The following is a 12,318-nucleotide window of genomic DNA, read 5'->3' as shown; positions in this document are numbered from 1 at the left end:
ATGTTGTTTTTCTATCTAAAATTATCTTTCAAATAAAATATATGTTTCTAGACAAAGGAACATATAAAATATGATCTTAATTCAGTTAAAAAAAAAAATGTTATGTTTTATTTAACGATGCTTCCAACTGCAGAGGTTATATCAGCATCGCTGGATGTGCTGGAATTTTGTCCCGCAGGAGTTCTTTTACATGCTAGTAAATCTACTGACATGAGCCTGTCGCATTTAAGCACACTTAAATGCCATCGACCTGGCCCAGGATCAAACCCGCAACCTTGGGCATAGAAGGCTAGCACTATACCAACTCGCCAACCAGGTCGACAATTCAGTTCATTTATCATCAAAAGCAAATTCAATTTTTTACAGTTTGAATTGATGTCTATATGCATTTCTGTCCTTTTTTATATGTATGCCTTGAAGTCTAATACTGCCATTGTTTCTAATAGCGGCTTCCAGGCCTGATTCGACCTATGACGTTGCGGCTCAGTCCACCTCTCCCACAACTCCACCACCGTCAATTGTTGCTGGAGTAGACCCAGAATGCATTGCCTCTGCTACTGTGACGTCAGCTGGGGCTAGGTTGAGCCTACCGGAATCTGGAATCTCACTCAACGTGCCTGAGGGAGCTTTGGTAAGAGGACAGCGGGAAGACATCTTCATTGCGGTCTTGCGGGAAGACAGACATCGACCAAAACTTTCAGGTGTGTATTATATTAAAACCAGTTACATGCATAATTCTGAACTTAATAACTGTAAGTTGAATGTCAGATAATTGTATTGAAAATTCTTGATCTCATGTTATCAAATATCATGTCGCTGTCTCCAATTTTATTAGTGCTAAATAACCGAGTAGTTGATACAGCATCGTTCAATAACCAAATGGAGGAAAAAATTTGATCAAGATTTGGAACTTTTGTTTTCTGTACAAGAAATATGTAAAAAGAAATTAAATGTGCCATTTGAGAAATATTACTCTTCAAAAAAAGAAAAAAAAAAAAAAGAGAGAGATGCTGTTTGTGGGTCATTAGCAACCACCAAACTGGACATTGGTTGTAGCTACATGTACAGTGAAACTTCGATTGTCATTGTTAATTCGTTCTAAAAGACTGCAACATTTACTAAATGATGACAATCATTTAAATTAATGTCACCAGAATATCTGAAGCTCAAAGTGGAACACTTACTTTTAGTATGACAGCTTCACAGAAAGCTCTTTTAGTTGTACAATATTCAACACCGGAAATAGAATTTTATACTTGTTTTTTTGAAAGATGGGACATGACAGTTAAGCGGCCGAGCTTGGAACTACAGTGCCATGTTGCCAATATGGAATACCACGCTACCAGCTGACGGAAGCTAGCATTTAAGATGGCTGACGTTAAAACATTCATTGACAATTGACGCGAAGGTAAGAAAACAATACAAAAATCGACAGAGAATCAAAGACGAAACGTACCAATGCTAACATTGTGTGCACAATAAATGTCGCCAAGAGAGCTATTAAGCATTCGCCACGTGGGAACTGTTAAGTTTGACAACTCAACAGTTGTTACCATAGCAACAGGCCTACCACGCTATGCGACATTCAGTTGTTTTTCCGATCGCAGCGCTCCTGTCATGTTCCATCTTTCAAAAAAACAAGTATAGTTATTTAATTTTAAAACATTGTAAACACAGTGTAGACATCAACTGTTTAATATGATCATTAGGATCAAGATTTATATCAATCGGTCTTTAACATGGTATGTGTTCAATGACTTACATTGTCTTTAAAACTTTTTCAGATCGCCAGACACAACTTAGTCCTGTGGTGATATGTGGACCATCGAATGTAACATTCAAGAAACCAGTAATTGTCAACTTTCATCATTGTGCAAGTCTGAAGCACGGACATTGGACTGTTTCTGTGTGGTCCAGTGACTCACAACCAGAGGAGCATCCTGTGTGGCAGGTATTGCAATTTAGTAACCGGATTGATATTTCAGTGCTTGCTAACTAGTAGTCTGCTCCAACCAACACTTTCTTCTTAACATCACAATAAAGTGGAAGAAAATTCGATTTGTTACGCTATCGTTGCAAATTTGAGTTCGCTTTCATAGAATGTAGAAAAAATGCTATATGTTCAACTTTTGAAGAATGGGAAAACATGTTTTGAAACTATGTTCCTCAGTTTTCTTTCTTCAGACATGTTTCTACAGAGTCCTTAATTTGGATTAGAATTATTCTTGAGAATACTTTATACTTTGTAAAGACAAGAGATGATACCCTGCCAGTTATCCACTGCCATCCGCCATACAGGAAATCCTCATTGTCTCTAGTTTCGAGTAGACAATCGGCAAAACATCCCAACTCCTGTAAAAGAAAAGTAACAATAGAACCTTATTCTACCGGTTCTTGTGGAAAATTTTGAAGTGTTAATCCCAGAGCATTGGAATAAGTTGTGCAGACAAAAGGGAACTTATGTGAAATATATGAGGTCTTTGAAAATGTATGTTTCTGTCGAACTAATTACATTACTTGTCAAACCTCGTACATTATATTTCCAACATTTCCTTTTGTTTGTGTGTGTTGTAATATGAAAATTTCTTTATTCATCAGTTTTTATAGGCATTGCATAATAGAGAATTTCCTCTGTAATTATTGCAAACAGCTTTGGTTGCGTTCATTTTTAATTATAAATAGAAGTGTGAAATTTTGGTATTAATTTTTGTGTTTATAGCAAAAATGGCTTTTAAAATAACATTTTATAACATTAATTATTTGAAGAAATAACGTTTACTAGCCAAAACCTGTTTTGCTATTTTATGTATTTTAGAGAGGTAAATGAAAATAAGATATTTATAACCTAAATCGTATTGGACATACCTAATCAATGTTACAGTGGTCAATTAAATAACTACAGTTTCAATAATGTTGTAGAAAAGACAAAAACAAACAAAAAACATGAAACTGGAAAAAAATATATAGGCCTACACAGTTTGCTACAACAGTATAACACTGAATGAACATTCGTGTTTAAATTCAATGACGACTAGCAATTACTGCAATTTAAACAACAATCTCACTTCACCCCTGCCCAGAAATGATATTCATGTCAGAGAATATCAGAGTTATACCACAGTCTAGTATATACAGTCACGAAGCTCAATATGTAATAAATATGCATCCATAGATAGTTGCTAACCACTAGGATCGCTACTATCGCCTCATTACAGACAATGCAAAATAGTACCTGCACAGTTTATTGTTCCTAGCAACTTCAACAACTCAAGTTTCGTGACTTTATATACTAGACTGTGGTTATACTGTCTGATCCACGTTCTCTGTAGCAGACGAAAGCAAAGATAACTTTTTATATGTTCTAGTGATATTTAACTTATTTTATCTTTTTATTTTCATATTTCCCGATACTGGTATACCTATAATGTGATAACTTGAGCTATATATAATCATAATTTTCCTTACTGTGTGTACCTAAAAATATTGTATTCATTGTATGCTTTGTATTGCATTATTTTATTACTATTATTATTATTATTATTATTATTATTATTATTATTATTATTATTATTACTACTACTACTACTATTCTTATTATTATCATTATTATTATTATTATTATTATTATTATTATTATTATCAATAATTGTCTTATTTTTTATACTTTGTATGTCTCATTTATTTTGACCTGCTGTTCACATTTTATTATGCTTTTTCCTTTCTTTCTGTATGTTATATATTATGTCTGATTTCTACTTACATGTTGTTTACGTTATATTATTATTATTATCAGTTTTGTTGTCAAATTGTAGTGTACTTTTGTAAATTTGTAGTGTTTTTTGTAACGCAGTTTTACTCCTGGTTGAGTGTTAGAGAAGGCCTTATGGCCTTAACTCTGCCAGGTTAAATAAATCATTATTGTTGTTGTTGTTGTTGTTATTATTATTATTATTATTATTATTATTATTATTATTATTATTATTATTATTATTATTGCGCATGCGCAGTTCATGATATGCCAGACTCCACAAAAACGAAATTTCTGGCTGTGTTCTGAAGAACGAACAAAGTCCGAAAAATGTATTCAAATTGAAATTTTAAAAAAAAATTGTGCATTCTTTGAAGTCACTCATATTTCGCTGAAAATACAATTTATCACGGTATTATTCATTTATAGCATTAATTCACAATAATGAAATTGGCTGCAATAGGTTGCAATGTTGACGAAATATAAAGAAAACTGGGAGAAAGGAGAAAAAGAGCACTCTTCTTGTTTTAATTGTGTGTACCAGGATTGCGGTTCTTTCATACCTCTAATTATAAGCATTTAACAATTTTCAGAAAGTTGTGACGTTGGGTGAAGAGACAATCAACACACCTGTGTTCACGCAGCTGGACCATGGTCAGGTCTACCTGGTCACCGATCTGCTCACGCGATTTGTCCTGGTCGGCGAATCTGCTGGTAACTCCACCAAGGCTGTGAAGGCACTGAGACTGGCCGTGTTTGCGCCATCACCGATCCTCCATCCTCAGTCTCTGGATTATAATGTGCGGGTATACACATTGGAGGATAATATGTCAGCTCTTGAGGTATGTGGTGAATCATGGGTAGGTTTGGTTTCAAATTGTGTTACATGTTCTCAAAGGTTCTTCATTGTGTGCTAGACAGAAAAAAAAATGAGCATATAGCCTCTTTGCATGGCGGAAATGATATTTCTTAAGTTGTAAATGTGTAGTAATGTTTTTAAGGATGCACTGAGGTAAAATTTTGTTGGAAAAGTTCGATTTTTATAACATAAATGATTTGTATATGGTTCAGAGAACCTCTTCACAAATTTTCGTGCATGTAGGTCCCTTCAGTTAACTGTTTTGGCTACCATTTTAAAAGAAAGGTTTCGTGCTCTGGGTAGTGCTTTTTAAATTTTTAAACTCAATTTTCTATATTTCCATTTTTTTACATATTGCTTTACTAAAAATGGTACTCCTCCAATTGTTGTATTATGTGCTTGATTTTTTTAATTGATCATCTTAAAGATGTACTTTTCTGCTAGACATCACAATTTTTGTCTGTTTTTATATCTGAGTATATAAAATAATTTTTTTAGCTCTTGAAAAATAATAATTATGTAAAAAGTAAATAGAAAGTTATGTGTCAAGGAGTTTGGAAAGTATTTGGAGCAAATTTCAGGCAATAATTTTTTTTTAATTTGTCAGAAAGTCATTTTTCAAAATACAATTCAACTTTGCAAACATTTTAGTAATTCATATAATTTTGGACAAAATGTCATGAAATTTTGTACAAAGGCTATTTAAATGCAGCATAATATGTGTACAAATTTTTTAAAGATCTAGCTCAAACGGTTAAGATGATTCAAATTTCACCTCAATGTATCCTTAAATCGCTTAAAGATGTGCTTTTCTGCTAGACATCACAATTTTTGTCTGTTTTTGTATTTGAGTACCGGTATACGGTATGTAAAATAATTTTTTTAGCTCTTGAAAAATAATATGAAGAAGTAAATACAAAGTTATGTTTCAAGGAGTTTGGAAGATATTTGGACCAAATCTCAGGCATTTTTTTTTAATTTGTCAGAGTAATAGTCATTTTTCAAAATACAATTTAAATTTACAAACATTTTAATAATTCATATAATTTTGGACAAAATGTGATGAAATTTTGTACAAAGCCTATTTAAATGCAGCATAATATGTGTACAAATTTTTTAAAGACCTAGCTCAAACGGTTAAAATGATTCAAATTTCACCTCAGTGTATCCTTAAATCGTTTTTGGCTCAATTTTTTATTGTTCATTTTCACTTTCTTTCACGCCATGCTCTCTTTCGTCCAGCCCTTGATTTCGGCTTATTTCCTAGTGATAAGCTTCCCAACAATGTAATTTCACTCGTTAGTTTCAACTGTATAATGTCAGAACACTGTACAAAAGATGTACTGCCTGGTGGCAGCTCCACTCCCATTAATTTATACATTAATTTATGTAAATTGTTGCAAACCCGCAAACATCAACAACTTCATTTATGCGATGATGTAGCAATACACACAATTCTGTAGAAACAACATGCAAAACTCTCCTAAAACGTCCATCACAGAAATATGTTCCATAGTGATCAACTCAGACTCTGCCTAAAGAAGTTTGACTTAAAAATATTGTATGTAATACCTGAATACACCTGTTGAAACATCCTCCTACACTCAGCAGTCACATCAATAAACGATTTTACTTTTCTGAACCAATATAATTTCCAATAATTTCCGGCAGTAGGTAGGAAGCAGACTATGTTTATAGATTCGCCTCTGGTCCTAAACTGCTTCAAATACTACATATATTTTCTTAATTAACATATGTAGAGTAAACCCAGCTCTTAATAGACTGATAAGGAACCAGGAAAATTTTCTGCTAAAGCCAGTTTTCCATATAATGGAGGTGTATTATAAAAATTAAACCAGGAACATGCAAGTATTCAGGTGAAATAAACTATCTAACTCAGTTAGTCACACTATAATTGAATACATTCAAACATCACACTGACTAGAAAAAAATTACTCACTATTTCTTTATTTTTTTCCTCTAATCAAGCAGGATTTTCTGTTTACACGAATTTACATGGAATGGCTTGTCTTGTAAAATTGTGGATTGATTTGTCGTTTAATTCAAATTTTATTTTATATACAGTAGAACCTCTATTATCCGTGGTAATGAAGGGGATGGACTGAACGGTTAATTGAAAAAATCGGATAATCCGTATAGTAAAATATTTTCGTAAATGAAGTGAATAATACTTGAAGTTTCGTAATTTACTCCGTAGTCTTGTGTTTAATACACTAGATAGTGGATCAGAAGTCCACTAATTTAAGTTCGGTTGTTAAGGACGTGTTTTTAAAGGGCAAAGAAATTCCTTGTGATGGCTGTAAGCGGAAAGATAGGAATAGTAGAGGTCTCATGTTATAGATTTACATATTCTATACACTTTATCCTTAATTTTTATTAAATCGCGCACAGTTGTAGCATCAATCTCGTATTCAGATGCGAGATGAGCCACAGTTTCTCTTTCCCCAAATCACTCAATTACATGCATTTTTCGATACTTATTACAAAAGTTTTCTTTTGACACTCATGCAATATATTTTATATAGAAATTGTACAGTTAGGCGCACGCATTGTATTCTTCACCTGACATGATTAGGAACATTAAATCCAGACGTTTGAGATGGGCAGGGCATGTAGCACGTATGGGCAAATCGAGAAATGCATATAGTGTTAGTTGGGAGGCCGGAGTGAAAAAGACCTTTAGGGACGCCGAGACGTAGATGGGAAGATAATATTAAAATGGATTTAAGGGAGATGAGATATGATGATAGAGAATGGATTAATCTTGCTCAGGATAGGGACCAATGGCGGGCTTATGTGAGGGCGGCAATGAACGTCCGGGTTCCTTAAAAGCCAGTAAGTAAGTAAGTAAGTAAGTAAGTAAGTAAGTAAGTAAGTACAGTTAGGCAGTACGAACAGTAGACCAAACTGGAAGTGTAAGGGCTTGTAGGCTAATAACACACTCTAGAAAGAAAAAAAACGTACTAATATAATGTACAGTAGTACTCCATATGTTTCTGTAGCAAATAAAAAAAAAAAAGGAAAAAAAAAAAGAGCGAGCGAAAGACAGTTGGATAATCCATTAATCGGTTAATAGAGTGTCGGATAATCGAGGTTCTACTGTATTGTTCAGTGGTCTAAATTCCGTTCTTGTCCATATTTCTGACTTCTTTTTGAAAGTTAAAATTACATTAAATGAGATTAAATATCAATATGTTCCCCAAACACCTATTATTAAAATTAAAAAATATGCAGTGGATCTGTTAGATAGATGTCTCAACTATAGTGAAGGAAAGTCGCAAGAAAGTGTATAGGTCATAAAAAAATATAACTTAGTATATTGATTGAGTGACTGAAATTATAAAACTGTAAACGTCTACTTGATGCAGGGAGTGCTTCAGATGGAGAAGAAATTGGGTGGTTGTCTCATGGATAAGCCAAAGACCATGTTGTTCCAAGATGGTGGTGCTAGCTTGTGTCTCAGTATGGAGGACATCGGTCCAGGATGGAAAAGCAAGCCTCAGGCTGATTATCAGGTAAGAAAATGTCACAGTAACATATGAAGGGCGTAATAACAAAAGTTCCGGATAGAATACCGGTACCTATTATTCCTTATTACGCCAGAAAATACCAACTTACTTCAATTTCATGTTAGAGTATCGGATTTATGGTTGGTACAAGAGGTACAATAACTAAGCAGTTCGTGAACTTCTATAAGACTTCAATATTGACAAGTCTATCTTATTTTACTAAATTTATACGAGCGAAAAGTGTATGTACTCCCTTAATTCAATAATTCATAGTTTTAACACTGTATTAGAAGTATTTATGAAATGATCACATAGTTTACTTAAGCTAATATAGGCAACCTTTTTGTTATTCCAATTGCTAGAACTGTTTTCTTCAAGAACTCTCCATTGTTTGTTATGTGTAATAGGTACTTAACTCTCTGTCTTTAAACTGTGATTCTCGATTAGATTTCAGTTTTAACAGTTAAAAAATTTCATGCAATATTTTATGTTCGACCATGCCGAAATGTAGTAGTTATACACCTGGTAGCAGCCCTTTAATGGACCTCATTAAAGTACACCTATTCATTAAAGTTCAGGTGTTCCAGCAATCAGAAAACACCATTGTAGCAATATGAAAGCGCAAGTATCGATTATTCTCGGATATGCAATCGAAAGACAACTAGCGAAACATCACGGAGGCTGGAAATCCAATACTGTCGCAGAAGGTTATGTTCTGTTACTATAATAATTAGCGTTAATTGTAAATAATATTCAAATAAATTCAATTTGTCATCTCGTTTTTCAATGTCTAAATCAATTTCAAGGTTATATCAAGATTAATGTTCATTTTACTCTCTAGATTATATCAAGGTCAATGACATTTGTTCCTCGGAAAAAATCAATACTTTCGCGTCTGCGCACATCTCACAATTTACGAGATATTGTACAGGGTCAGTTCCGCTCCCCAGTCAGATAAGAATAACATGAATACTTATGAATAATTTCAAGTTAGAAATATGGTCGAGCATAAAAAGTCGTATGAAACTTGCCTATAATGATAATTAAGACGCTCGTATGAAAATTATGAAACTCGCTTGTGCTCGTTTCATAAACATACTCGCGTCTTAATTACTACTATTATAGGCTCGTTGCATAATGTACTAAAAAAGAACTGTATTTCCTTAGGTATTTAAATTATGAATAAGTGTATTCTACGTATTACTCTGTGAAAAGATTTATTAAATCTACATACTTAGACTTCAACAAAGAAAATTTGATAACACAATCTCAAGGGAAAAAATGGAACTCTCTGCATCCTAATCCACAGTTAATTTCCGATTTACCACGAAAATCGTCTGTAGCTGCATTTAGATTGGCAACAGGTCATGATTGTTTGGCCAAGCACCTGCATACAATTGGAATATTTCAGTCCCCTAACTGCCCATTGTGCAATTCAAACCAAGAAATTGATTCGGAACACATCAAAATCTGTGCTTCAGTGGCTGACCATGATAATATCTTTGAAAAATATTGGAGTGCAAGAGGTCAAGTGACTTTATTGTCAAACGCCTGGTATTAGAAAACAACAACCACAACTCTAATTTTGAAATAATTCTGCATTATTATATTGACATGTGGCACTATTATTAACTGCAATATTATATTCTAGCATCTATTATCTTTCTTTCTTTCTTTCTTTCTTTCTTTCTTTCTTTCTTTCTTTCTTTCTTTTGTGTTGCGTATTTTGTTTTTTTCTTATTATGTATTTTGTATATTATCTGTGTAAGCCACCTATAATTGGAAGCTTGCTTCTGTTGGTGGTGAAGTTTAAATAAATAAATAAATAAATAAATAAATAAATAAATAAATAAATAAATAAATAAATAAATAATCACACTTTTATCTGCAAAAAAGATTACCTGAGATAAATTGTTTATTGTTAAGGCTAAATAATTAATATAAGCTGGAAATAATGATGGAACTAAAATTGATTCCTGAAAAACTTCATATTTAATATTCTTAAATTCTGAGTAAATTTGTGATATACCGGTATTTATTTCTATGTTTGTTTTCTGTCTGAAGTATGAAATAAATCAATATAAGTTCACTTCTGTTATTGTGATAGCATTGACAATGACTAGAACCATTATTTTATTAACCAGGAAATCCCTTTTCACCATATCTGGAGTTCATCACACAATCACCTGCATTGCTCCTTCACGCTGGAGCGAACTGACAGACTGATGCATACTGTGGCCTTCCGAATACTGGCATGTCAAAAGGGGAGCCAGACGCACCGCCAGATGTTCAGAGTCAACACCGATCTGCACAACTCCTCTCCTAACATAACTGTGGTATGTTGCGAGACATAGTTGTATACTCATCCAGCTTCTGCTGTTAATGCAGTCTATATCAGTCATGGGCTTTTTGCATTGATGACTCCTACACAGAATCTTTAGTGAATTTATGGCATAATGCTTACTGTAATTTTTATTGCTAATGTTGGTTATATCCTTATGCTTTGATTAAAACGAAGTATATGATTATGTCTCGTGACCAGAATATTGTACGAAATGGAACTATAAAAATTGGAGATTTATCCTTCGAAGAGGTGGAAAAATTCAAATATCTTGGAGCAACAGTAACAAATATAAATGACATTCGGGAGGAAATTAAACGCAGAATAAATATGGGAAATGCCTGTTATTATTTGGTTGAAAAGCTTTTGTCATCTAGTCTTCTGTCAAAAAATCTGAAAGTTAGAATTTATAAAACAGTTATATTACCGGTTGTTCTGTATGGTTGTGAAACTTGGACTCTCACTTTGAGAGAGGAACATAGATTAAGGGTGTTTGAGAATAAGGTTCTTAGAAAAATATTTGGGGCTAAGAGGGATGAAGTTACAGGAGAATGGAGAAAGTTACACAACGCAGAGCTGCATGCATTGTATACTTCACCTGACATAATTAGGAACATAAAATCGAGACGTTTGAGATGGGCAGGACATGTAGCACGTATGGGCGAATCCAGAAATGTATATAGAGTGTTAGTTGGGAGGCCGGAGGAAAAAAGACCTTTAGGGAGGCCGAGACGTAGATGGGAAGATAATATTAAAATGGATTTGAGGGAGGTGAGATATGATGGTAGAGACTGGATTAATCTTGCTCAGGATAGGGACCAATGGCGGGCTTATGTGAGGGCGGCAATGAACCTCCGGGTTCCTTAAAGCCAGTAAGTAAGTAAGTAAGTAAGTAAGTAAGTTCATGTATTTTAAGTACTAGACTAGACGGCATTTCGGAAGGCAGTCAGCTGCTATATGCACCGTAGCATTTCTGGTATGTGACATCACAAGCTTGTATAATAGAACCAATCGGAATCAGTCTATAACAAGTACTTCCCGAGTTCGTTTGTTCACGTATGAGTGTTTCAATACATTGAATAAGTAAAACTAACACTTACTGTGTGTGTGAGATAAATAAATGAAAGAAGAAATTGTAAAAAGACAAGTATTGCACAGGCAGGTGCGGAAAATAGTGTTTTAGGTGTATAATTATTTAAAAAATGTTGACGAGCAGAATGCGTCGACCATCTTGATGCTGACTGCAACGTTGCCAACGCGCAAGAAACGATTGCAGAAGCATGTGGTATGGGATTAAGAACCATGCAAAGAATACTGTTAGTGAAGAAAAGAGGGTTTGTTTGGTGTCATGCTTACAGTAATCAACGGCTAAGGTCATTATTGTCTGTTGATAATTTAAATTCCTCCTGTGCTATTTGTATTGCACTTGCGCGAGAAGTACGATGTGGCAATGTTGTACGCTGCCTTGCTCTCTCTATCTGTCTCTCTCTCTCTCGATGCAAATGCTAGCAGACTACCGCCTTCCGAATTGCCATCGACTCTAGGTATCCACAAGCCAATGTATCCGTGTCATTTGAATGTAACTTTATTACAGAAAAGTACTAAATGATACAGAAATAGCAAATATAGCAGGATTAGTGAGAGTCTAGTATATTGTGCAATATGTCAATTGGACTACATGCTGTTCACAAATATGTTAGCACAATTACTGTTTGAGACATATTTTTAACAATATAACAATTTCAAATGCGACCTATTTTTGTCACAGGTGGTTGGCCGTAAGTCACCACATATTTAGTCCTACGTCAAAATGGGATGGAAATGGTATCCTGCTGATTGA

At 34.0% G+C, this 12,318-nt stretch overlaps 1 protein-coding gene across 2 annotated transcripts in view; it reads left to right on the top strand.

Moving 5' to 3' along the window:
* Positions 1-12,318, top strand: part of LOC138716215 (netrin receptor UNC5C-like) — a 901,985-nt gene that overhangs the window by 884,573 nt on the left and 5,094 nt on the right. For both annotated transcript variants that reach the window (XM_069849052.1, XM_069849051.1), the window contains 5 exons: positions 447-701; positions 1,785-1,951; positions 4,342-4,590; positions 7,997-8,143; positions 10,282-10,473. In XM_069849052.1, coding sequence (XP_069705153.1) covers positions 447-701; positions 1,785-1,951; positions 4,342-4,590; positions 7,997-8,143; positions 10,282-10,473 — 1,010 coding nt within the window. The remainder of the gene's footprint in view (positions 1-446; positions 702-1,784; positions 1,952-4,341; positions 4,591-7,996; positions 8,144-10,281; positions 10,474-12,318) is intronic.

Source organism: Periplaneta americana, chromosome 16 (genome assembly GCF_040183065.1).
Source record: "Periplaneta americana isolate PAMFEO1 chromosome 16, P.americana_PAMFEO1_priV1, whole genome shotgun sequence".
Taxonomy (NCBI): domain Eukaryota; kingdom Metazoa; phylum Arthropoda; class Insecta; order Blattodea; family Blattidae; genus Periplaneta; species Periplaneta americana.
The sequence above is the reverse complement of the archived record's forward strand: the minus strand, read 5'-3'. Positions and strand labels throughout refer to the sequence as shown.